We start from the raw sequence: 25,678 nt of genomic DNA on the forward strand, positions 1-25,678 counted from the left end.
GTAGCGCCACTCCTCGGCGCTACTGGACCAACCCAGCAGCACCCAAGCTGCTCTGCCCCAGGCGTCCTGATTCAGCCGCTGCTGAAACTGACCAGCAGTGGCTGAATCAGGATGCCTGGTGCAGAGCAGCTGGGGTGCTGCCAGGTTGGTCCAGTAGTGCCCAGAGCGACGCTACGGGACCAACCGGCAGCGCCCCAGCTGCTGTACCACAGGCGTCCGGAGCAAAGCCGCGGAGCACGGGGGCAGCGGGACAGCCCAGACATGCCGCGGCTGTCCTGCTGCCCGCGTGCTCCGTGGCTTTGCTCCGCTTTGCTCACCGTCTCCCTGGACTGTTGGTCTCCAGCAGACCAGGGAGACAGGGAGCAAAGCTGCGGAACACGCCGGCAGCGGGACAGCCCAGACGCACTGCGGCTGTCCCGCTGCCAGGGTCCTCAGAGGCTTTGCTTCCCGTCTCCCTGGTCTGCTGGTCTCTGCTGGTCTCCTGTTCGTAACTGCGGATCCGACATAAGTCGGATCCGTGTAACTCAGGGACTGCCTGTACAAGCATATACAGTCAGCTATCCATTCATTTCTGCTTCAAGATGGCATTTCCCCAAAATCGTGGCACAGTGGAGACAAAGAGCTTAGGAATCCTTCTGAATGGTTTAGTTCTATTTAGATAGAATAATAGTGCCCTGTGTACATCTAATGTGTGCATGGCAAACTCAACCCATTGGCGTGTTGTTTCAGGAAGAATGTTGGTAAAGTGAATGGGTTCGTTTAGATCAGGGGTCTCCAAACTTTTCTGCCTGAGGGCCGCATTAACTATCAAACAGCAGTTCGGGGGCCGACTACACACTTGAGGTCCAAATAAAAAACAATCAAAACATGGATGTTGTTTTTAATTATTTATTTAATATTATTTTATTCAGTTATTATTTAATAACACATTGATACACTACACATGAACACCTGTATTAGTGTGAATGGTGAAATTGTTTCCTGGATGCCAAAATAGAGCCCAGCCCACTAGTGACCTCATGAGAGAGCTAGCCAATAGGATAAGAACGCACTGGCCAATAGGGAGCAATTGTCCATGCCAAGTCCCAACCCCTCTTGCTGTGAGGGACGCGTAGAGCCCAGGCTCGGCCGTCGGTCCGCAGGGCGTGTGGCCGTCCGTTGGCGGCTCCGATCCCCCGCACCCCCGGCCGGGGAGTCTCGCTGCCCAGGGCAAGGGCTGCGCGGGTCCAGAGTCCCTCCTCCGTCCCGCTGGCTCCTCCGGCTTCCCTCTCCTGGCTGCCTGCCCAAAAGAAAGTGAGTGCCGGCCGCCCCTGTCCTTCTGGCCCCTCCCCCTTTTGAGCCGGCACGCACGGGGCGTGCCGCTCACCCTGGCGTCCCTGCCCCTTCTCCTCCTGGGTCCTGCCGCCTTCCTCGCCTGCCGCGCCTGCGGCTGTGCGCCCTCGCTCCCCTCCCTGTGGGCTTTCCCCTGGGCTCCGCTGCGCTGCGCCGCTCGGCGCTTCTCCGGGGGAGGGGCTGTCAGTGTGGGGAGTTTCTTCCCCGCCCCAGCTCCGCAGCGCTGCGCCGCTCGGCGCTTCTCCAGGGGAGGGGCTGTTAGTGCGGGGAGTTTCTTCCCCGTCACAGTCTCCACGGGCCGGATGAGAGGGCCTCGCGGGCCGCATCCGGCCCGCGGGCCGCAGTTTGGAGACCCCTGGTTTAGATGAAAGGAAGAACGTGCTTTGGGTAGAAATTTAGGGTATGCGCAAAGCATGACTATCTCAAAATAAGGTGGTTTATGGCGGGTCTGCCATGAGAGCTCCAAGTTCTTCCACTCTTCTGGCAGAGGTGATTGCGACCAGGAAAGGCGTTTTCATGGAGAGGTGTAAGAGAAAGCATGTGGCCAAAGGCTCAAAGGGTCTGTGCAAGAGTGCATTAAAGGACAAGATGTAGATCCCAGGAATGTGTTGTTGGATGGAATGTGGTGATGGCAGAGAGATGGAATTAGTAGAGAGGCCTGTGGATTTAAGTTCCAGTAAATAATCAAGGACTGAATGGAGAAGCGCAGAGGTTGGGGAGGTATGTTTTTGCATGCTCCAAGCAGCATACCTCTTCCATTTTTGGAGGAAGGTAGTGCATGTGGTTAGTGTCTGGCTTTGTAGGAGAACTGTGCGTACTGGTTCTGAGTGCACTAGCTCTTCATGAAAGAGCCATTGAGTAGCCAGGGTCCAGGGTAGAGACGGTCTGTCTATGTTGGGGTGAAGAATCTGGCCGTTGCGTTGAGATAGGAAATTGGACTGAAATGGGGGGGAGGGGGGAATGGGATTGGTCAACATTTCCGTCAGGAAGGGATACCATGGTTGCCTGAGCCACGCCGGTGTTATTAAGATGACATGTAAATTGTCTGTTCTGATCTTCTGTATTACCCTGTTGAGTATGGGTATAGGTGGAAAGGCGTAAAAAAACATGTTGGTCCATAGGAACAAAAAGGCATCCCCCTGGAGTGGGATCCTAGGCCGCCTCTGGAACAGAACTCTGGGCATTTTTTGTTCTGGGCTGTTGCGAATAGGTCAAGTTGGGGAAACCCTCAGCATTGGAAAATGGAATGTACAACATAATTGTCCAACTCCCACTCGCGTTCTATAGGGAAGCAACAACTGAGATGTCCGCAGTGGTATTTTGGATGCCAGGTAAGTATGTGGTGGATATGGTGATGTTGTGCTTTAGGTACCCAATTCCAGAGCTTGATGGCCTCTGTGCAAAGGGACTGGAAACGAGCTCCACCCAGCCTGTTCACATAGAACATGTGTGCTACATTGTCTGTCATGAGCCTTATATTGCAGCCTTTGATGACAGGGAGAAAGTGGAGGCAGGCGTAGCATATTGCTCTGAGCTCGATGAGGTTGATATGGAGAATTGTCTTGGAAGTGGAACGTAGTTCCAGTGTTGTGGTTTCTCCTATGTGTGCTCCCCATCCTGTGAGGGATGCATCTGTTGTGATGGTGATTGTAGGAGTTCTTGCTGAAATGGAACCCCTTTGCATATGTGTAATGGAATGGTTCACCACAGCAGTGAGTCTTTGACTGTAGAAGGCATTGTGAGGTACTTGAGGAGCTTGTGCCATTTTGGTTTGTATACTGAAGCTAGCCAGGTTTGAAAGCATCTCATGTGCAGATAGGTATTGGGATACGACAAAGGTGGAGGCTGCCATGTGTCCCAGTAGCTGGAGGCAGGCGCGAGCTGTGACATGTGAGCTGATGCGAATGGTGTGTATGAGACTGCAGATTGCTCTGAATCTTTCCTGCGGCAGTGAGGCTCGACCAGTAGTGGTGTCGAGAAAGGCACCTATGAAGCAGATTTTTTTGGGCCGGTGTTAATGTTGACTTGTCTCCGTTTATTTGTAGGCCTAACTTTTGGAAGCACTGCATTGTCACTGATGTTGCATGAAGAGCATGAGAATGGTTGGAGACTTCCGGAAACAATAGTCTAGATATGGGAAGATTATCAGGCCCTGCTTCCTTAAATATGCTGTTACCACCGGCCAGTAGCTTTGAAAACACTCATGGTGCTGTGGAAAGACCAAAGGGAAGGACAGTGTATTCAAAGTGGTCATTCTCAAGTGTAAATCTAAGGAAGCGTCTGTGTGCCAGGTGGATAACAACATGAAAATACGCGTCTTGGAGGTTGAGAGCTGACAATCTCCCTGCGCCAGTGCTGGGATTATTGTGGAGTGACCATCCTGAATTTTTGTTTTTGTACATATTTGTTCAAACCCTGAATGTCTAGAATGGGTCACCATCACCCATTTTTCTTTTCTGTCAAGAATAATGTGAATAAAACCCTTTCCCCCTGTGCTGAGTAGGCACTGGCTGTATGGCTCCAAGGGGGATAAGGTGTTACACCTCTGAATGAAGTAATAGCACATGAGAAGGGTCCCTGTAGAGAGATGGGGGGATGGGGGGAAGGGATGTGAATGGGATGGTATATCCTGATTAAATGATTTCCAGGACCCAACAGTTGGAAGTGATAGCTTCCCAGTTATGGAAGAAGGATTGTAGATGGAAGGTGAAGGATGGGTTGGTCACTATAAGCACTGGAAAGAGTAGATTGGTTTTCAATGCTCTCACCTGATGCTTCAAATTTGCTTACTGGAGGCTGTGGGTTGGGTCACCCCAGAAGGGGGAGGGCGACATCTTTGGCCTTTGGGTCTCTGGCATTGCTGGTAATGAGTGAGTATCACATTGTTGATGCTGTGCTTGGTGAGTAACGGGTATTGCTGTCGTTGGTACGTCTGATATCTGTATCGTGTTTTCTTTGATATAGGTGTTTGTATGCCCAAGGATCTCAGGATTGCTCGAGAGTCCTTCATGGAGTGGAGGACCTCACTGGTGTTAGCAGCGAAGAGCTTTTGCCCATCAAATGGAAGATCCTCTATTGCAGTGTGGATTTCCCTTGGGAAGGAGGAAGATGAGAGCCAGGATGCACAACTCATGACAACTGCTGTGGCTATGGATCTGGTGGCTGTGTCCACAACATCGAGTGCAGCTTGGAGTGCTGTGCGGGATATTAATTGGCCTTCAGAGACCACTGCCTGCAATTGTTGTTTCCTGTCTTCAGGCATGTCATCAATAAAAGTTTGTATTTTGGAATAGTTTCTGTGGTCGTATTTTGCTAATAGCGCCACGTAATTGGCCACCCTGAATTGCAAGGTGGAGGAGGAATATACTTTCTGCTCAAATGCCTCCATCTTTCTATTATTTTTGATGGGTGAATTGGTCTTGAACTGTTGGTGTTGCTTGTTGTTCTGATTAGCTGCTTCCACTATTAGCGAGTTGGGAGTAGGGTATGTGTAGAGGAATTCAGTGTCCTTAGAGGGAACAAAGTACTTCCAGTCCACGTGCTTGCTTGTGGGTGCGACGGAGGCAGGAGTCTGCCATATAGTTTGTTGAGGCTGCAGGCTGGCTGCATTAATGGGGAGTGCTATTTTGAAGGTAGCAGTGGCTTGCAATATATCTATGAGCTCATGTTGGTCATCTGAGACTTCCTCCAAAGCAATACTGAGGTCATCCACTACTCTCCTAAAGAGGTCCAGAAAGTGAGAGAGGTCATCCGTAGATGTGGATATGTTGAGCAGTCTGGCTTGTTGGGGTGAACGGGGTGCCCTAGTAGCCATAGGAGAATCATCCCCTGCGATTTCTGTTTGTACGTGTCCAGTAGAGATTCAGCATTAGAGTCCACCTCTACTTGAAGGGCTGGCGGGGGAGGGTTGTGGACTTGCCTCCGTGTAGCAGAACGATTAGTATGTCATGGTCTATAGCGTTCCCAGTTACCCCAGTATGATAGGTAGCCAGGGAATGGTATTAGTGGTGCCATCCAGGGGTATTGTGTGGCAGCTGTATTTTGCCTGTGTGGGTCCCTAAACTCAGGGGGGTAATAGGGTGGAGAAAGGTCTTTGTTCTCCAAGTCATCTTCCTTCCCACTGGAAAGGTGGGGAGGGGGTTGCAGGAGACTGGCAGTATTGTGCTTGTGGCTCTGGTGGAAAAATTCCCCTCCAGAAGAGGAGATCCCCGTGAGAACAGTTGCACTGCAGTGCCATGCTGAGGTGAGCAGGCGAGGGCACCATGGAAGCTGAGGAGAGTGTCCGTGCCCTGTGAGTCAGAGCAGTTTGTTGCTGCCCTGTTGAGCAAGCAGGCAGCTACCACAACTTCAAAGGCTCAAGCAGAGCAGCAGGATCAAAGGGAAGTGCTGCTTCTGCTGTTTGAATAGGCTACTGCGAGCCTGAGGTTGGTTGGGGTCACTGAGGAGATCATGGGTGCATTCAGAGAGGCGGGCAGCTGAAAGCCCTTTGCCGGAGCACCTTGTAAAATGGCTGAGGACTCTCAGTCAGTGGAGAGGTGCCTGCAGAGACAAAAGTGCTCAGGCTCTGAGTGGCTAACACTGAGGAGACTCAAGGTCCGTGCTTCTTCCCTCTTCCTGGGGAAGCGCAGGAAACAGGTCTTTTCCTGGACTTGGAGGTTTTTTGTTGAGACTCTGCAGCGTTTTGTCCAGAGTCCGATGCAGGTCTGAGTGAGTCCTGGGGCAAGGACAGCTTCAGATGCAGCTCCCTGTCCTTCCGAGTCTGCACTTTTAATTTTTGCCAGTGAGTGCATTTTTGGGGGACATGAGACTCCCCAAACAGCTGATGGGAGTGGCCATCAGACACAGGGATGGCTTCTTTACAAGAGGAGCACCTCTTGAAACCGGGAGAGCTCAGCATGTTGAAAGGGTTGCTGTTTTTTTTTTTTTTTTAATAAACAAGAAGAAGAAAGATACTAACTATTTGTATGTTAACGGAAACTAAGTGGCCATATAACTATGTATAACTAAGAAACTATGTTGCTGAGGTGGGCAGCTTGACTGGGGATGGTAGAGAAGGAACTGAGGAGCACAAACCCGGCAAGTTCTATACTTTGACAGCTCGTCAGGCAGGAAAGCATGCACACGGTCCAAGAAGGGGGAAGGGCACTGCTGAGAAAATCTCAGATCAAAGGCTCTGGGACGCACCTTGACCTGAGAGGAGCACCCACAGGGACATCTCTCAAAGGAGAACCTCAATTATTTGTGAACCAAGAAAGGAACAATAAACCCTGAAATTAAATCCTTATGAAAAGGCCAAAAAGCCTGTAAACTGGTGCTGCAACTTAAAAGTTTGTAACTGAAAATTGCAACTCACGAACTAAAAAAAAAAAGGAGAATTTACTGATGCTGCCTCAGGAGCAACTGAGTTGAAGAGGTACAAAGCATCAGAAGGATTAGTGATAATCACCTTCTCTCCAAACATTTAGAGCACGATTCATGCCAAATCCTAGTTAAATAAAACACAAGATCTTAAAGTGAAGTTATATCCAGCAGGTGTCATTCAGATTGCAGTCCCCCCCTAATATTGTTTTCCTACCTAGATAGGACTTATGGAACAAGTCATCTTATTCTCTAGTGTAATGAGATGGCATGTAGAATATTCTGAATAAGACTCCCTTGTGCTTTTTTCAGGAGACCGACCTGTAATATTCAAGATCATTTTCTGATTTGCCAGTTACTCAGAAACAGGTAAATAGATGAACAAACCAGATGAAGCTGGAATTGAGGTAATATTCATGAACAGTCTAATACTCTAAATTGTAAGACCATGTATTCGCATATATTAACATAATTCTGAATGTTACATATTCCTAAAATTCGTGTGTGCTTTTTTTAGTTTTGCACATTGTTAAGTTAACTGAATACAAGATATAGGACTTATTAAAGCAGCATGATGCTTCTTCCTTCCCATAAAGAACCTTGATCTTTTTGTTACAGCCTACATTTCTGGTAAAAAGAAAAATTTAAAAAGTTAAGTAACCTTACCAGGGAGGAGAGGATCTTCGATGCACAACATGGATGGTCTATAACCATGCGTCATGGCTTTCATGATTTCTTCTTTGGCAATATAGGCACCTCCATTTTTTATTCTAATACCAGTTTTCAAGTAATTAAAATTTCTTCCATACAGTTCAAAAAATTCTACTAGAAGCATTCCAAGGTTTTCATCAGCTCTTCTGGCATCAATTCTTGGATGCAACTGTAAAGAAGAATATGATACTTAGAAAAAAATTGAGGGTGGATGATAGGGAAGTACCAGCAAACTGACAAGCCATGTACTATTAGCCATGAAACTGGTCCATTACATACACTTCATTAAAAAGCTCAGAATGAAACTAAAAACTGCAATCTTATTACCTTCCCCAAATAAATTTCCCTAATCCCGTGGTCACCAACCAGTAGATCGCGAGCTACCGGTAGATCTCAGGGGCTCTAAGAATAGCTCTTGAGCCCTCTCTGAATTGCGCGCCTGTGCAGTACATTTACATTAGATTTCCTCATTTGAGAAGCAGCTACTCACCGAGCAACAACACACGTGAGTAGCTGCGAGGAATTGTGGGAGCTGGGAGGTCGGGAGGGCTGAAACGCCCCAGCCAGCTGACTGTGGCTTTCAGGTGAAAGAGGCTGCTCCGCGCTCCAGCTGATCGGCAGCTTCTCCTCTGCGCCTGCCCACGTGGAGTTTGGTACATCCTGGCTGAGTGCCATGGCCAGCTGGCCGGGCAGCCACTTCTCTTCCCTCCAGCCCGGCTGCCCTGCGCTCAGCCCAGGGAGGCTGCGTCTAGCTCCAGCTGTACTGGAGCAAGCTTCCCGGGCTGAGCGCAGGGCAGCCTGGCGGGAGCGAAGAGAAGCGGCTTCCCAGCCAGCTTGGTGGTCAGCCAGGGTGCACCAAGCTCCACGTGGGCAGGCGCAGAGGGGAAGCCACCCGATCAGCTGGAGTGTGGTTCAGCCTCCTCCGGGCTGAAGGCCACAGCCAGCTGGCCAGCCAGCTTCTCCTCTGCACCAGCCCACTTGGAGCTTGGTGCACCCTGGCTGAGCTCTATGGCCAGCTGGCCAGGAAGCCGCTTCTCTTCGCTCCCACCCAGCTGCCCTGCGCTCAGCCCTGGAAGCTTGCTGTTAGTGTTAGTATCCCAACACTGTCCAGCCTGGAGCCCTCTCCCTGAGCCAGTGTCCTCTTCTCCACCTCCTCCTGCATCCAGATTTCCTCCCAGAGCTTGCACCTCTCACCCCTTCCCACACCCAAATCCTTCATTCCCACCCCAGAGACTACCCATCCTGTCTCAACACAGCAAGGGTCCAGCTAGACTGCAGGAGTTTTTCAGGATTCTGGAGATATCCCAGAAAAACTCTTCTGCATCCAGGGTTGCGTTTGTTCTTTTGCTTTTTTAGTGGAAGAGCAAACAGGCTCTTTTGGTCACCCCTATATTCCTCTTTCCACAAGGAATAAGGTGGCTTCCAAAAGAAGGGGTTTTTTTCTGACTTTTGGTCCAGTCTAGACAGGCCAAATGTTGGAAAAACCTCTTCCTACAGAATTTTTTTTTTAAGCAGTGGTATAAGGATTGGGGATAGCAAGTGATGGAGAGGAGGAGAATAGAGAGGGCGGGGCTTCAAGGAAGGGGCGGGGTGGTAGATATTGGCTTGATCTGTCATTTAAAAAGTGATCTTGGGTGTAAAAAGGTTGGAGACCACTGCCCTAATCTTCCCTTAAACTTCACTTCACTTCACTAATATAACCAAGAGAGGGCAGCACTTGAATTCTAAATACTACATGTACTTAACCACATCTACATAGCCCAGTTTTCTAGTCCAAAAGCAATAGAGAAGAATTGCCACTTAGATCTGATGCCTAGTTAATGAACAAATATTGGTTTAAGTTTTCATAGAAATTCTGCAGTACTGGTAGTTTTTAGAAGGTATACAGAAAACAGAACTCCATGTTTCTTCTACAAATGCTTTTGGATTCTATGTATTGGTGGCCTCTTGCCATCATCCCCGTATTTTACCAGATGTACACAGTTTGGAAGACACCTCACACAGCCAATAACTAGCCAATAACTGACCACCAAAGACACATACCAGCATAGGAAATTCTCTATGGGTATGCCTAGATCAGAGACTAACGCCCTGTTTTTAACCTGAGTAAACTGACTGCCAATTCATTGTTGTTAGTCTTTATAATGATAATCCAGAAATTCTGCAACCATTTACACTATAACAAACAGGTCATATGGAAAAAGCAGAATGTAATTATAATACAGTCATACAAAGGGGATGAAGTATGGTTGTACTACTACTTAGTTTTCTTCCAGGAATCTGCTTAACCATTTTAGCTGAAAGTTGCAAATCTGTCTGAAAGAAACACCCAGCATGAAAAAGTTTCATGCCCAAAGAAAGCTATAAGCAAAAGTGTTGGGCAACCAGCATCACAGATAACATAATGGGCACAAGTTATGGGCATAATTTGCCTTTTAACAAGGTATTAAAATTCTGTTTGTGCATCATACATGTTCATCTTTGTATAGCCTTTATCAACAGGCTTTTGGGTGAGACCATCCAGGCCCAGTTGTCCTGTTCCTATGCCTACTTCCATTAGCACAGCAGGAGGGCCTGCTGACAAGGGAAACAAGATTCCAAAGGAATTCAGGAGCCTCAGGACACCCTCTCATTCATTCAAACTGGTAACAGGGATGAAGGAATAATAAAGATCAAGGGACAGTAGTCATGGAGAAATCATAGTTAGGCTCTGACTTCTGTCATGAAACACTGGAAACAAACTGTAACTAAAATAAAAACAGTGAGATTAAAACAAAATAGAGAACTTACCTGCAGGAAACTAATTGCCATTAAAATAAGGCTGTAAGAGCTAATTCCACCAGTAAAAACTTCATTTAAATCCCTCTCAAGAAGGAACTGTTTCAATACTAAAATCAAGTAAGGCAGCAATGAATATTTCTGTAAAGAAGAAAAAAAAAGGTCTGCTATGATTTATTACAAATTCTAAAAGATTTTAAGATGCATTGAACAGGTGAAATTCTCTCCTCAAAAGTATGACTTTTGAACATTTTAATTACGCTATTTGAAATTCTTAATATTAACTGGTCCTTCAGGTAAACAGCTAACACATTATTTTATTCTATTCATGTTTTTTCTGTGTAAATACAATATTTCATTTGGCATGCTGTAGCTTCCTAACAAAAGGAAAATGAAGGATAAACACAGAAAACTTCTTCCTTAAATTCTATCAGCCAAAACGTTATCATCAAATCACACTGCAGGAGCAATATAATCAGTGGTTACAACAGCCATTGATTTTAGCAATAGTTAGATGGCAGCCAAAACTTTTCTGTATAGGCATAATTAATAATCCAAACCAGATTTAAAAGATAAACATTTCCATAAAGCTGGTTAGTTATTATGCATAAAAACAAAGTTGTAAAGAAACAAAACACTAAAGTATACCAGCCTCACATTTATTTAATCTCTCCAAGAACACAGTTAATATCAAGGACTATAAAAAGCTATTCAGGATATGTGTTGAGACTATAAAAATGAGCGCCATACTTAAAGGTACAGACTTTAAAGCAGCATGGTAAGGTACTGACAGTACACCACAGTGGGCACACCATTAAACTGCTTAACAGACATAGGCAAAATACCTAGCATGAAATTGTTGCTTTTCAGCACAAACATACCACTCAGTCCTTGCATATTTAATATACAGAAGCTACACACTTCTTCAAAGCTGGACTTTTTACATGTTATACATGGAATGATGATAGTCTGCTGTGCAGCATGGTTAGTTTAGCTAACAGTTTCTTAAGCAATGCATTCTATGAAGCTTTGCCTCAATTAGAACGTTAACTTGCATAACCCAGAATTAAAATGAGCTGCACAGATCTCTTTTATTTAACCTCACCACCACCACCACCACCACCCAATCATGAGTTCTACTTTCTATCTTAGTATACCTTTTAAGTTCCTCAGAATTTGAGAAAATTCTTTTTGGGCTGACTGTTTCTAGGCTACGAGTAAGCTTGGAAACTATTTCCAGATTTGAGTAGACAGTTCTGCTGTTGGAGTTTTGAATGTATTAAAAAGCCTACACTTGTAGCTCTCATTATGGTTTAGGTATTTTTAACTAGAACTGATTAGGAAATATTTTCCCCTTCATGGGAAAAATTCAACAGAAATAAAAAATGGTTTCCTTGAAACTATCCTAAAAATGTGACAGTGTTATTGAAAACCAAAAATCATCAGAAACAGAACTCACAAAAGTTTATTTTGACAAAACAAACAAACAAGTTTTCCACTGAAAAACATTAAAATAAAAAATTTCACGCAACTTTCACTTTTACAGTGGAAATTTGCAATCAGTTTTTTTAATATGAACCTAAAAGCCTACAGTAGTTTGGAATACTGGGCCAATGATTATTGAGACAAAACACGCATGGCCGTTTTTGGCTGGCTCATCCCATTTGCAGCAGGCACTGGCTGCATACTGCGGTGAGTGCAGGCAGGCACTAAGCAGTGGCCAGTTACCTGTCGCTTGTGTTGCCTACTCATCAGCCTTTTACCTGCTCTTCTCTCACTGCTTTGTCCCTTCAGCCCCCATCCCTAACTCTGCTCTTCTTCCATGTCGCCACAGGCGGATCATGTACCACAGCAAAGCTATGTCTAAACTACATTCCTCTTCTGAAAGAGGAATGTAAAATGAGGCCGATCGAAAAATCAAATGAAGCATGGATTTACAAATCTCACGTTTCATTTGCATAATCACGTGAGCACTTTCAAAAAACGGTTTTTCAGGGGAAAAACAAACAAACCAAAAAACCCACAGTTTGAATGGGGTTCTTTCAAAAAAGGGTTTCCCCCCCTTAAAAGAACCCCGTCTAGATTGCAGTTTTTTCCCCCCAAAAATACCCTTTTTCGAAAAGCACTCAAATGATTATGCAAATGAAGCATGAGATTTGTAAATCTGTGCTTCATTTGAATTTTTGATTGGCCTCATTTACATTCCTCTTTCGGAAGAGGAATGCACAGTAAAACCTGCGTTATAGTAAAACCTATGTTATCCAGCTCACCCGGGGATGAGGTCACGCCGGTTTCCTAAAAATTCCAAGTATCTGGGGGGGAGGAGGTGGCGCAAGAGCTGGGATGTGGCCTGCTAGGGGGGACCACGGGCCAGAGGGGAAAGGTGTCAGGATGCAGCCTGGTGAGCAGGGGCGGAAGCCAAGGGGCAGAGATGGCAGGGAGTTGTTAGGGGGCTGACCTGCGGGTGGGAGGGGGGGTCCGGGGAGGCTACCAGAGCGGCTACAAGCCCTGAGGGTGCCAGGCGTCGCGGGCGGCTGACCTGTCGGAGAGGAAGCCAGATACGGGGGGGGGGGGGGGGGGGGGGGAAGAGGAGTGGCGGTCACGAGTCATGGGGGTGCTGGGAGCTGGAGGGTGGGCCAGGATATAGCCATTTGCCTCTCCCCCAGGTACGTGCTGTATGCACATCTGGCAGGAGCGGGGAAAGTGTCTGAGGAGCAGCCTGGTTTAAAGCGCCAGTTTCCCTTTTTTGGGGGGAGGGGGGGGGGCTGCTTTTAACAAGTTTTTTCCTGGCTTGGAAATTTTCCCAGCTAGTTAAGTGCCAGATAGTACAGGTTTTACTGTAGTTAAAACGTGCACCAAGAGCTGTGTAGAGAACTGGTCCCTGGTCAGAACACTCAGCTCACCAGCAGCATGGCCAGCAGGCTATTTCCTTCTCTCACTGCCTCTGGCTGAGATGACATCTCTGGAAAACCCCAGACCTTCTGGCTCAGGTTACTGGCCAGTAGGAGTCAAGCCCTGAACATGTTACAGCCCAGCACCAAGCTGTCAAAGGGAAGCCTAACTGTTCCTCAGCTAATCACGGAGATAGGGGGGCAATATTCGCTGTAACCTGTGTGCTTATAGGGCCACTCAGGAAAGAGTCTAATGCTGCCAAGCTGATTAGTAGAGGACACAAAGCTAGATTTTTTTTGTTTCTATTGGTCACACACACAGGCTGTTAAATTTAGTTTAAACAACTAATTGAATAATCAATGGATTTTCCATTGGGAAACTAATCCCAGGAGCTAATCCCACTACAGCTCTGACTTTTAAAATGTATTAAGAGCCTGCTGCTGGCTCTTAAAACATTTAAAAGGCTAGTGCGCAGCGGGAGGACCCAGAGTGAGCCAGGACAGCTGATTCCCAGCTCATGCTGGGTTGCCTCTGCTGCGCTTTAACCTTTAAATGTATTAAGACACTGCCAGGTCAGCTTGCACCGGATCCCACAGTGCACACCAGCCATCTAAACGTATTAAGAGCCAAGAGGCTCTTAATACATTTTAAAAGTTAAAACACAGCGGGGGAGACCCAACACAAGCCAGGAATCAGGCTGTCCTGGCTCGTGCCGGGTCCCCCGCTGCGCTTCTGATTTTTAAATGTATTAAGAGGGCAGGCTCTTAATACATTTATAAAACAGAGGTGCCATATCTGGGACTAGGTGCAAGCCAGTAATCAGCTGATTTCCCAGGCTCATACCCAGTCTCCGCTACTCCTCTACCTTCCCTGTCCCCCCCCCCCCCCCCCATGGAGATGGTGCTGGAAGAAACCAACTTTTAAGCCAGCTCCCTACAGCAGCAGTTCCTGCCCCATCCCCACCCCTGTTGCTGGCTGGCTCTGATAGCGAGTGAGAGATTGCTTTCCAGGAGAGGTTGCAGAGTGTCAATGATGTGCTGGAGGGGTTTCAGCTGGGGCCTGTAGGTGATGTAGGTGTTATTTTCCTTTTGGGGCATGTCTTGAAAAAGCAGATTCCTAGTACTCGTCTGGCTCTGACAATCTGTTTCTTCACCTCCCCGGGTGGATATTTAAGTTTTAAGAATGTCCGATAAAGATCTTGTAGGTGTTTGTCTCCATCTGTGGGACAAGAGCAAATCCGGTTGTATCTGAGGACATGGCTGTAAAAAACAGATCATGTGACGTGTCCTGGATAGAAACTACAGGTATCTCAGTAACAGTAATATTCAGCAGGTTTTCAGTATAGGGTGGTAGCAATGTGGCCATCATTGAATTATACTGTAGTGTCAAGCAAGTGATTCTCTTGTGTGGACTGATCCAGGCTAAGGTTGATGGTGGGGTGGAAGTTGTTGAAATCCCTGTGGAATTCTTCAAGGGTCTCCTTCCTGTGGGTCCATGACAATGATGCTGTTAATGTAGTGTTGCTAGAAAAAGGATACTAGGGGATGAGAGCTGAAGAAACATTGATCAAGGTCAGCTATAAAAATTTTGGCATATTGTGGGGCCACAAGGGTGCCCATAGCAGAGCCACTGACTTGAAGGCATGACTTGTCCCCAAATTAGAAATAGTTGCAGGTGAGGACAGAGTCACATAGATGAGCCACCAGGTGGGCTGTGGCATCACTGGGGATGGTGTTCCTGAAAGCTAGTAATCCGTCATCATGTGAATATTGGTGTAAAGAGCTTCTACATCCAGGGTGGCTAGGATGGTATTTTCAGGAAAATTACACATTGCAAGACATCAGCAGAAGTTGCCACAAAGGTTTAATTTAATTTACTGACACATTTGCCCTTCACCTTACCAGCTTACACTTAGGTACAGAAGTGAGATGTATGTACATGTTTCACTCTTACAAATATTGAAAATGAACAGTTTATTATACAGTGTTTCCTCCAACCTAGCTTGGCTAAGCGCACACACACACGTACTACATATGCCAAACCTCAAATGAGACTCCTTTCCACACATACTACTCAACCATCCAAATGTCATTTTTAAACAGATCTTTTGAAACAATTCTCCTTGAATTGAGAACAAGCATGAAAATTTTCAGCTGGAATTTGTTACAGAAAGTTGTTTTAAAAAGTTAAATGCCTTCTGCAGCAATGATAGTTCTTCAAGATGGGTGCTCCACTATATGCATGCTTATATCTCTGTGCTTCCTAACTGTCAGGGTGGTTAAACACTGGAATAAGTTGCCCAGGGAGGTTGTAGAATCTCCATTTCTGGAGATATTTAAGAGTAGATTGAATAGACACCTATCAGGGATGGTCTTGATGGTACTGGGTCCTGCCATGAGGGCAGGGGACTGGACTCGATGACCTCTCAAGGTCCCTTCCAGTTCTAGTGTTCTAAGATTCTATACTTGTGAGAGCTCTGAGGTCTAGTCTAATATGGGTCTACAACCTCCCTTCCTTTTGGGTAGTATCCCATACCTAACAGATATTACGGTACTTATTCTATGGCTCCTAGGGGGAGGATGCAATTCACCTTGCATTGGGATGAAGTTTCAAGAGAAAGGACCTTGAAAAGAGAGAGAGAGAGAAAAGAGGGGGGGGGGGGGGGTGCTGTGGAGGGGGTAAAGAGGTAGACTGAATCAAGTGCCCGGTTCAAACAATTCACCCAACAAAGGACTGATATGCATTCCCAGGCACTGCAGAGTGCTGCCAAAAAAAACAGTGGCCAAATGAACATGATACAATGATCAGCTATGTCAGTTGGGGAGAAATGTTCTCATCACATCTTGACCTTCCCATCAAAAGTGGCATTTAGATTCATCTGATCTATTCTGTCAAGGGGGACTAAATCTTCTTGTCCCAGTGTATACATTCCCCATGACTGGAGGATAGTCTCAGAATCCTTCAAGATGTGAAGGGAGGTGTCTTTTTTTATTTTAAGCAGAGACACAGTATTTTTTGTCAGCCCTCTCTTGCAAGTCAGGACCACTGAAGCCAAGATTTGCCACATGGCCTTTGCTGGGTCTAAAATGGCTTCATTAAATCAGGAGTGATCTTTAAAAGAGGCTGACATATGAGTTTGAACAATAGAGGATATCAAGAAGTTGATGGTGGGTACCTGACTTTCTCCACTGGACTCTGGACACCATCTGACACCCTCTTTTCAAGTTGCTGAAAGAGAATAAAGTCATACCCCAAAGATAGTGAAGAAGACATGATCTCTTCATCTGGAGAATGACAATATGGTCCTTGGAGTCACTTCCTTGGTACCATCTTCCTGATCCTCAGTCTCAAGGCGGTTCCAAAGCAGTGGATAGTGTGCCTCGATAGTTCTTTGGCAAGGCACAGAGCTCAAGGCATATTGGCAGTATATCTTCCAAGGGTCCCAATATGGACATTGCAGGGGGTTGGTGCCAGAGTGCCCCAAGGTGGACATACTAGGATGGTGCTGGTTGAGCCATCTGTGGATATATCCTTGGGCTGTGTTGATAGCAAGTTTGGGAAGAATAGGGCAACACACTATGTCTGAATCCTCACTAAAAAGCACATGGGCATGCCAACTGGGATATTTCCCATGCTTGGTAGTGGCTCGATGCAGAATTCTCAGCATCAAAAGTAGGGGACTCCAGGAGCAGCTGTATTTCCACAATCTCTTGAATGATAAGAGTTCTGCCTGTAACAATTCTCCTGGAATCAGTGCCAGCAGGACAGGAATCTTGTTTGTGCCAGTCACTCTTGTGCTGGTTGAGCCACTGTTGGTGGTAATGATGAGGGCTCACATACCCGGAACGTCTTTTAGAGGAATACTTGCTAGTGTCCTTCAGTGCCAAACTCTGTGCCCTGCTCCATACCCATGAGATCCATACATCAGTGGTACCAGTTCCTGTCGGTTTCTGTAAGCTATGGGCATTGGATTGAGATAGTTGTAAGCAATCTTCGGAACGGAGCCATCTCAGGGCTCATTATGGTGGCTTCCTACTCTCTTAGAAGATTTGTGAGAGGGGTCTGCCGACTGCTTTTTCAACCCATAGCCCTTAGATGTAGAAGGCTATGGGGAAGACACTCCTCTAACCAGGGTGACTGGAGTTGGAGATTTGTTTCTATTAAAATAATCTTCTAGCAGAGCTCTATGTCTGTATGGAACCTTGACCGCAGCTATTGGCAAAGATCTCATTTCTGTTGTTCGTCACTTTCCCCACAGTAGAAAATGCTATGAGTGTGCTTATCCAAAATCAGGATTGCTTCTTTAAAAGTGAAACGCTTCTGAAGCCCAAGAAAAGACAGTTACTTACCTCGTAACTGTTGTTCTTCGAGATGTTTTGCTTATGTCCATTCGGTCTAGGTGTGTGCACGCACCCCATGCACAAGTTCCAGAAGCTTTTTGCCCTTAGTAGTACCCGTTGGGCCAGCAGGGGAGCCCCCTGGAGTGGCGCTGGTATATCCTAGCATATAACCCCCTGCTGGCCCTCCACCCCCTCTGTTCCTTCTTGCCAGAGATTCTGACAAAGGTGCAGCCGGACGGGATCAGAATGGATATAAGCAACACATGTCAAAGAACTACAGTTACGAGGTAAGTAACTGTCTTTTCTTTTTCGAGTGCTTACTTATGTCCGCTCCATCTAGGTGATTCCAAGCAAATCCCTAAGAAGGCAGGGTCGGAACCTAGAGCGAAACAGACAGCAGCACTGCCTGACATACCACAGCGTCCTGACTAGCTTGTTGCATGATGGCATAATGCTTGGTGTGGACCAAGGACCAGGTGGCCACCCTGCATATGTCCACGACTGGCACCTGAGCTAGGAAGGCCGTGGAGGAGGCCTGGGCCCTAGTCGAGTGGGCCACGATAATCGTAACAGGTCTTGATACACGATGTAATCCATGACGAAAGACACTTAGCTGATACCGGGAAACCCTTCATCCTGTCTGCTATGGAGACAAGCAACTGAGTAGATTTGCAAAACAACCGCGTCCTGTCTAAATAAAAGGCAAGAGCCCTCCTAACATCCAGTGAGTGGAGTGCCCTCTCTTTCTCATCTGCATGCGGCTTTGGATCGAACACTGGCAGGAAAATCTCCTGGGACATGTAGAACAGGGAAACTACCTTAGGGTGGAAAGCCAGATGGGGGCGCATCGTCACCTTGTCCCTCGAAATCACTGTGTACAGAGATTCTGAGGAGAGGGCCTGCAGCTCAGAAACCCTTCTGGCTGAGGCAATGGCTACCAGAAACACTACCTTCCACGAGAGGTGGGAGAGGGACACGTAGCCAACAGCTTGAACGGTGGGCACATGAGCCTCTGCACCACCAGGTTCAAATTCCACTGCAGCACTGGCCGACGCACGTGGGGGTATAACCTGTTGAATCCATTCAGGAAGCGTTTTACCATATACTGCACAAAGAGCGACCTCACGCCCTCCCCCTGGTGGAAGGCTGTAATGGATGCCAGGTGTACCCTAATCTATGTGGACAGCCCTTGGCCCCGGAGGTCGAGAAAGTAGTCCAAAAGAAGGGGAACAGGGGCTCTTTCTGGGGCCACCCCTTTCTGACTGATCCAAATAGAAAACCTCTTTCATTTGGTTAAGTAGGAGGATCTAGTGGAGGATTTCCTACTTTCCATGAGTACCTTCCTCAACGGGTCTGAGCAAAGGAGTCCCCTCCCTCCCCCCCCATACGCCCCGCAGCCACTGATCATCCAAGCCTTGAGGTGGAGGGATTGGAGGTTCGGGTGGCACAGCTGACCCTGGTCGAGCTCCTGTGTTAGGAGGTCCGGGACCATCGGCAGGGGGACGGGATCCATGATCAACAGTGACACCAGAGTTGTGTATCAATGTTGCCAGGGCCAATCCGGGGCTATGAGAATGAGCATGGCCCTGCCCTTCCTGACCCTCATGAGCACATCATGGATCAGGGGGAAAGGAGAGAAGGGATATAGCAGGCCCGCTGGCCATGTTCCCACGAGGGCATCTCCCATAGACCCCCTGCCTTGACCCCTGTACGAAAAGAACCTAGGGCACTTTCTGTTGGCAAGGATCACGAAAAGATCTACTAGGGGAGTGCCCCACCTGCAGAAGACAGAGTCTACCACCTCCCCCTAAGCGACCACTCGTGGGCTAAAAAGGTCCGACTGAGCCGGTCTGCCAGGGTGTTGCATGACCCCGGCAGGTAAGTCGCCTGCAAATGAACCCCCTGCGCAATGCATAGATCCCAGAGGACTAGCGCCTCCTGGCATAGGGGAGAGGAATGAACTTCACCTTGACATGTAGTACATCGCCGTCGTGTTGTCCGTGAGAAAAGACACACATTTCCCCCGTCGCTGGGGCATAAATGTCCAACAAGCCAGCAGAACCGCCCTCAGCTCCCCGACATTGATGTGCAGGTTCCTCTCTGCCCCCGACCACATACCTTGCATATGAAGACCCGCCAGGTAGGTACCCCATCCTGCGTTGGACGCATCGGTCACCAGCTGGACCATGGGGGAAGGGTGGTGGAACGGGACCCTTTTGCATACTTCAGAGTCCCTCAGCCACCAGTTCAGGGTCGATAGGATAGCTGGAGGGACCGTCACCAAAAGGTCGATATGGTCGCCAGCCAGTTCTGGAGAGGCCTGAGGTGGAACCTGGAGTAGCGCACCAAATACGTGCATACCGCCATGTGACCCAAAAGCCTCATGCAGTTCCGCACCGTGGTCATGGGGGCAGCCTCGAGGCCGCGAATGTCGCCGCCCAGGAACAGGAACTGTGGACCTGAGAGGGATGCCCTACCACACACGTCACATCCAAACGTGCCCCCACAAACTCTATCACTTAGGTGGGAGTAAGGGTGGACTTCTCTTCGTTCAGTATGAGCCCCAACCCTAAGAACGTTTCCCTGGCTAGGTTGAGGTTGGACAAAAGTTGATCCCTCTACTGGCCCCTGGTCAGCAAGTCATCTAAGTAAGGGTAAACATGCAGCCCCTTCCTTTGAAGGAATGCTGCCACTACTACCATGCACTTGGTAAACATCCTGGGTGCTGTGGAGAAGCCAAACGGCAGCACCACAAATTGGTAATGGTCCTCGCCCACCGTAAACCAAAGGTATTTCCTGTGGTGGGGAACAATTGAGTTGTGGAAGTATGCGCCCTTCAAATCGAGGGCGGCGTACCAGTCTCCTAGATCGAGGGAGGGGGATGATGGAGGCTAGCGTCACCATCCTGAATTTTGACTTTCTTAAGAAGGTGTTGAGCCCCCTTAGGTCCAGGATAAGGTGGAGACCTTCCCCCCCCCCTTGGATTTTGGGATCAGGAAGTAACGGGAATAAAAGCTAATTCCCCGGAGAGACAGGGGGACCTCCTCTACTGCCCCTAGAGAAAGTAGCATGGAGCCCTCCTGCCTGAGCAAGGTCTTGTGAGAGGAGTCCCTGAAAAAGGACAGGGAAGGGAGATGGGAGGACGGGGAAGAAAGGAATGGGACAGAGTATCCCCTCTGTACCGTGTCTAGTACCCAACAGTCCGTGGTGATAGAGCACCAGGCCCAATAAAAGGGGGATAGCCTCTAGCAAAAGAGTCGATCTATGGGAGCGACTGGAACTCCATCCTCGGGCGCACCTTCAAATGCTGGGCCTAGGCCTCTGGGACTTAATGGAGGGTCTGGGGTTCTGGTCAGGGGGACCCCGTGATCTCCTCCTATTTCCCCTAGCTATGGGAGCTCTAGACCTCCTCCTATCAAACCACGGCCCTTGCTGATAGCCTCTCTGTGGCCTCTGGTTGAGTGGACACCGCTGCGGGGCTGGGCTGTGGATGCCCAGGGATTTTAAGGTGGCCTTGGAGTCTATAAGGGTGTGTAGCTTGTCGTATGTTTGCTCCGAGAACAACCCAGAGCCCTCGAAGGGGAAGTCCTGCAGCGTCACCTGGACCTCCTGCAGTATGCTCATAGACTCATAGACTTTAAGGTCAGAAGGGACCATTATGATCATCTAGTCTGACCCCCTGCACAGTGCAGGCCACAGAATCTCGCCCACCCCTCTTAGAATAATCCTCTAATTAGTATGCTGGAGATCTGGAGCCATGAGCACCTACGCATAACAATGCCCATGGCCATAGCCCGAGCTGCCGAGTCCGCGGCATCCAGGGTGGCCTGCAGCGCTGTTCACGCAACTATTCTTCCTTCCTTCCCTCCTGCTGGGAAGCTTGGGGCAGCTGGTCCTTGAATTTGTCCACCGCCACCCAAGAATTGTACACATACTGGCTGAGCATCGCTTGCTGGTTTGTGATCCTCAGTTGTAGGCCCACCGTAACATATGCCTTCCGCCCCAGCAGGTCCAACTTCTTTAGCTTCTTACTCTTCAGAGTAGGGCCCCACTGCCCCTGCCTTTCCCTCTAGCAAGCCGCCTGAACCATTGCTGAACCCGGTGGTGGATGCGCGAAACTTCCGAACAAGGGAACATTGAGTGATCCAGTCAGCACATATATGTTGCCCCAAAGGGGAGGACATGAAACTGTTAGTGGGAATGGTCCATTGTGAATCGGAGGGTGGATGTTGATGTGGAAGCAGAAATCCTCTATATCAAGAGCCACAAACCAGGCTCATGGAGGAAGAAGGGAACATCAAACGGAAGGCTGAGCATCTAGAAATGGAATCTGCAGATAAATTTGGAGATCCAGAATAGAGTGTAGGCCACCCGCTAGTGGGTCTAGTAGGATGGGGCTTTTGGAGCCAGCAGTACCTTGGACTGTGTATCTTTCACTGTACCAAGACAAGCAAAGGTGCATCCCAGGGCAAGAGTGGAGAAAAGGCATAGTGTAGCTGGAGCAGGAGCAGCTCAGCCATAGGAGACAGAAGATGAAAGGCACTTGAAGGACCAGGACATGCAGGTGACACAGCATATGGAAGCAGGAGTTCAGCCATGCGTCTAAGGAGAGGGAGAGAGCCTGGTGTACATGGAACCAGAAGTCCTGATAGTGGATCAGTCACTGAGGCTGGCACTGGTGGAATCTGGTGCTTGGATTTGTGCTTAGACTTGTGCTCAGCTTGAGGCTTTTTTCACCTGGATCATTGCACAATTTCTCACCCAACCTGGCAATGCTCAGGGAGGCAACGATGTACCCAGAGGTAGCCCCCATCAGGAAGCTTTATGACAACAAGCATGCTTCTTGTGTGCACAGTGGGCTTTAGCCAGATGGTCTGATTCTGCCAGTGCCAAGTGGGAAAGGGTCAGGGAGGCACTGACTGCCAGTAACTGGCATTGCTGACAGACTCTGAGCAGAAAGACGCTGCTTTACAGTAGCCTCCCCTGCTTTCACGCATCTCCACTGCTGCCTTTGATAAAAGTCAAAAATTGGCTGCAGATGCAAACATGATCAGGCAAATCTCTTTAATTTACATATTTTTCTCTCTAGCTAACCTATTACCTCCTACTATGTACTCTCCAGTTGGCACAGTCCCTTCAAAGATCTCCCTGGACCAGCACCCTCGGGACCTGAGCAGTCCTGAACAGAGTTTTCCAGACCAGGGAAGGTCCACCCGCCCTGCCACAGGTCTGCTGCCCCCAGCCCTGCTGGAGCTGTGTTTCCCACCCAGGGCCAGGACTATACTCACCAGCGTGCTGACCCTGGTTGGGGCTGTGCTCTTATCACTGGCCTGGGCTGCTCTCCTGGGCGCCGGCCCCACTGCCTCTGGCTCGGGCAGGGCTACTCTTCATGCTATGCTGGCCCGGCTAGGACTGTGCTTTAAGCTTTCACTAGCTCCACTGCCTATGACAGGATAGAACTGCACTCCCCACAGTGCCAGCCCCCCTGCTGCCAGGGCTATGCTCCAGGGCAGGGCTGTGCTCTCCGCTGCCAGCCCCAGGGAGGGCTGTTCTCCCTGCCAGGCCAGACTTGCTACCGCTGGGGCTGACCTCCCCTCTACTAGCTCAGCCCCTGAACCTGGCCAGCCAGGGCTCTCTGGTGCAGCAATGTGCATGGTCCAGATGTGTACAGATTTTAAAGGTGCAATCTGCATCAGTTTAAAACATATTATTTCCAATAGACAATATAAAGTGTTAAATTGTGATGCAGAATTTTTTTTTTAATCTTTTGATTTGAAAAGGTTAAGGATTCTTCTGTAATGAAGTCACTGACTACACACGAGCAAATAACTGACTAAACATGAAGGCTGTGTCTACACTGGGCCACTTATTCCGGAAAAGCGGCTGATTTTCCGGAATAAGCTGCGAGCTGTCTACACTGGCCCTTGAATTTCCGGAAAAGCAACGACGTTGAACTGTACAAAATCAGCCGCTATTCCAGAAAAACTATTCTGCTCCCGCTCGGGCATAAGTCCTTATTCCGGAACACTGTTCCAGAAAAGGGCCAGTGTAGACAGCCCAGTAGTCTTTTCCGGAAAAAAGCCCCGATCGCGGAAATGACGATCGGGGCTCTTTTTCGGAAAAGCACGTCTACATTGGCCACAGACGCTTTTCCGGAAAAGGGCTTTTCCGGAAAAGCAGCCTGCCAGTGTAGACGCTCTTTTTCCGGAAATACTTATAACGAAAACTATTGTTTTAAGCATTTCCGGAAATTCATGCCAGTGTAGACACAGCCGATGTGTTCTCTAAGTATAGTAAAGCTGAATGGGAAAGACATTTAGTTTTCTTTTTATCGTAGCCTTGGGTGTTGCACGTAATCATAGGGGGATACAAAACATTTCGATAAGTAGAATATGCAAGTTGGCTGCTTTTTTAGTGTTTTTATAGAAGTCTTATCAGAAAGTTTCAGTTTAGTAGAGTAAGACTGTTTCTACAAGCCAATGAGGACATCTCATTTTAAAGTTATAGTTGTGGAACAAGATTCTACTATCGAGGAGCTAGCCTGGTAGCCTCAAATCAAAGTCTTGTGCCTCTATATTATATGAAGGATGAGTGTTTCTGTTCAGTAGTGATAGCCTCTGTAAATAAAGAAAGGTCCCTTTATGGATCAGTAATAGTTAAAAGATAGAAAACAAAGGATAGAGGCAAATGAAATTCAACACAAGACCAACGTATTGCATATTGGAAAACAATCTCTGCTACACATAAAAATGAGAAGTTCTAATTAGCTGTTACATTCAATCAAAAAGGTCTTGAGAGCCAATATGGATAATTTTCTGGAAATGTTTGCTCAATGTGCAGCAACAGTCAAAAAAGCTGATGTTAAGAATCTTTAGGAGATCCATGCTATGCTCACATTTTTAATAGTGTGCATTTTTAATATCAAATATTAATATTTAGCATTGTAAATGATCACACCCATTTAAAAAAAAAACAGATTATAAGTGGGAAAAAAGAAGAGCAACAAAAAGGATTGGTGGATGAAAGTGTATATAAGAGGAGAGATTTAAAAATATAGGGACTGTTTATCTTAAAGAAGAGATGACTGTGGGTGGGGGATATAACAGGGTATAAAATCATGAATGGTGAGGAGAAATTGAACAAGGAATTGTTATGTGAAGGGGTAAATTACACAAGAATCAAGTATCACCCAATGGCATTGCTAGGTAGCAGCTTTAAATTAACCTAACAAAATACTTCTTCACACAATGCACAATTAAGCTGTGGAACTTGTTACCGGGTAATATTGTGAAGCCCAAAAGTAGAACTGGGTTAAAAAAATAATTAGATAAGTTACTAGAGGAGAATTCCATCAATAGCTATAATAATTATGTTGGTCAGAGAAGAAAACCCATGTTCCAGGTGTCCCTAAAACTCCAACTGCCAGAAGCTAGTTCTGGACAAGAGGGGATGGACCACGCAATCGCCCTGTTCTTTTCACTTCCTCTGAAGCATCTGGTGCTCACCATTGTTATAAGACTGGATACTGGGCCTGATGGTCCAGTATGGATATTCTTATACTCTTAACTACATTTACCAAGTAGTTAAAATAAAATAACTTTGCCATGAAACTAAAGCAGTTTCCACCCAATTTGTCTTCAGAAAACACATTGCCCTCCGAAGGGGAATGTTTTCATAGCTGATCCCCAATCTACAAAATACAAGACTTGTTAATGTTAATCAAATTTAAATTCCAGGTAAAGGCCCATAACAATTCTGTGCCTAAATATTTTAGAGTTCTTAACATAAATGTGCATGCTTTGGAATAAAGGACAAAATAGTAATAGTGATGTTTATTGATTAGTAGCATCAGTTAGTTAATTTGTACCTTCATGTACTCCTTGATAAGTCGAGCTGCCTTCACACCAGTTTCCACATTAAAACTTATGTCAACTTTTACTTCTGTCTCGTGGTCAGTAAGTTTTATTATTGGTACCTGCAAATAGTTGTAGGAGAGAGTCAATTTATACATCCCAAATAGTAGGCTAAAGCTTTTCTATATTTTATTGAGCAGACTTTTCCTTAATTTAAGGCACATTCAGACAACTGGCCTAGATGTTCAATAACATAGTGCCCATTAAGTGGAGATCTTCAAGAAACTGATTTAGAGTATAACTGCATTGCAATCACCAGCATGAATGCAGCAAATGTAAAAATAACCAACAAATTTGATTTAGGTAACTCAAGCAGCAAAGCCTTGCCAGCACAGGCTGTACAACTCCATCTGG

At 47.3% G+C, this 25,678-nt stretch overlaps 1 protein-coding gene across 7 annotated transcripts in view; it reads right to left on the reverse strand.

The window, feature by feature from the left end:
• The window catches only part of TENT4A (terminal nucleotidyltransferase 4A), a 95,008-nt gene that overhangs the window by 33,972 nt on the left and 35,358 nt on the right, over window positions 1–25,678 (reverse strand). For all 7 annotated transcript variants that reach the window (XM_006127302.5, XM_006127299.5, XM_006127298.5 and 4 more), the window contains 3 exons: window positions 25,279–25,386; window positions 10,192–10,320; window positions 7,357–7,570 (listed from right to left, as the gene is read on the reverse strand). In XM_006127302.5, coding sequence (XP_006127364.3) covers window positions 7,357–7,570; window positions 10,192–10,320; window positions 25,279–25,386 — 451 coding nt within the window. The remainder of the gene's footprint in view (window positions 1–7,356; window positions 7,571–10,191; window positions 10,321–25,278; window positions 25,387–25,678) is intronic.

This window comes from Pelodiscus sinensis, chromosome 2 (genome assembly GCF_052426305.1).
Source record: "Pelodiscus sinensis isolate ZL-2025 chromosome 2, ASM5242630v1, whole genome shotgun sequence".
NCBI classification, from domain to species: domain Eukaryota; kingdom Metazoa; phylum Chordata; order Testudines; family Trionychidae; genus Pelodiscus; species Pelodiscus sinensis.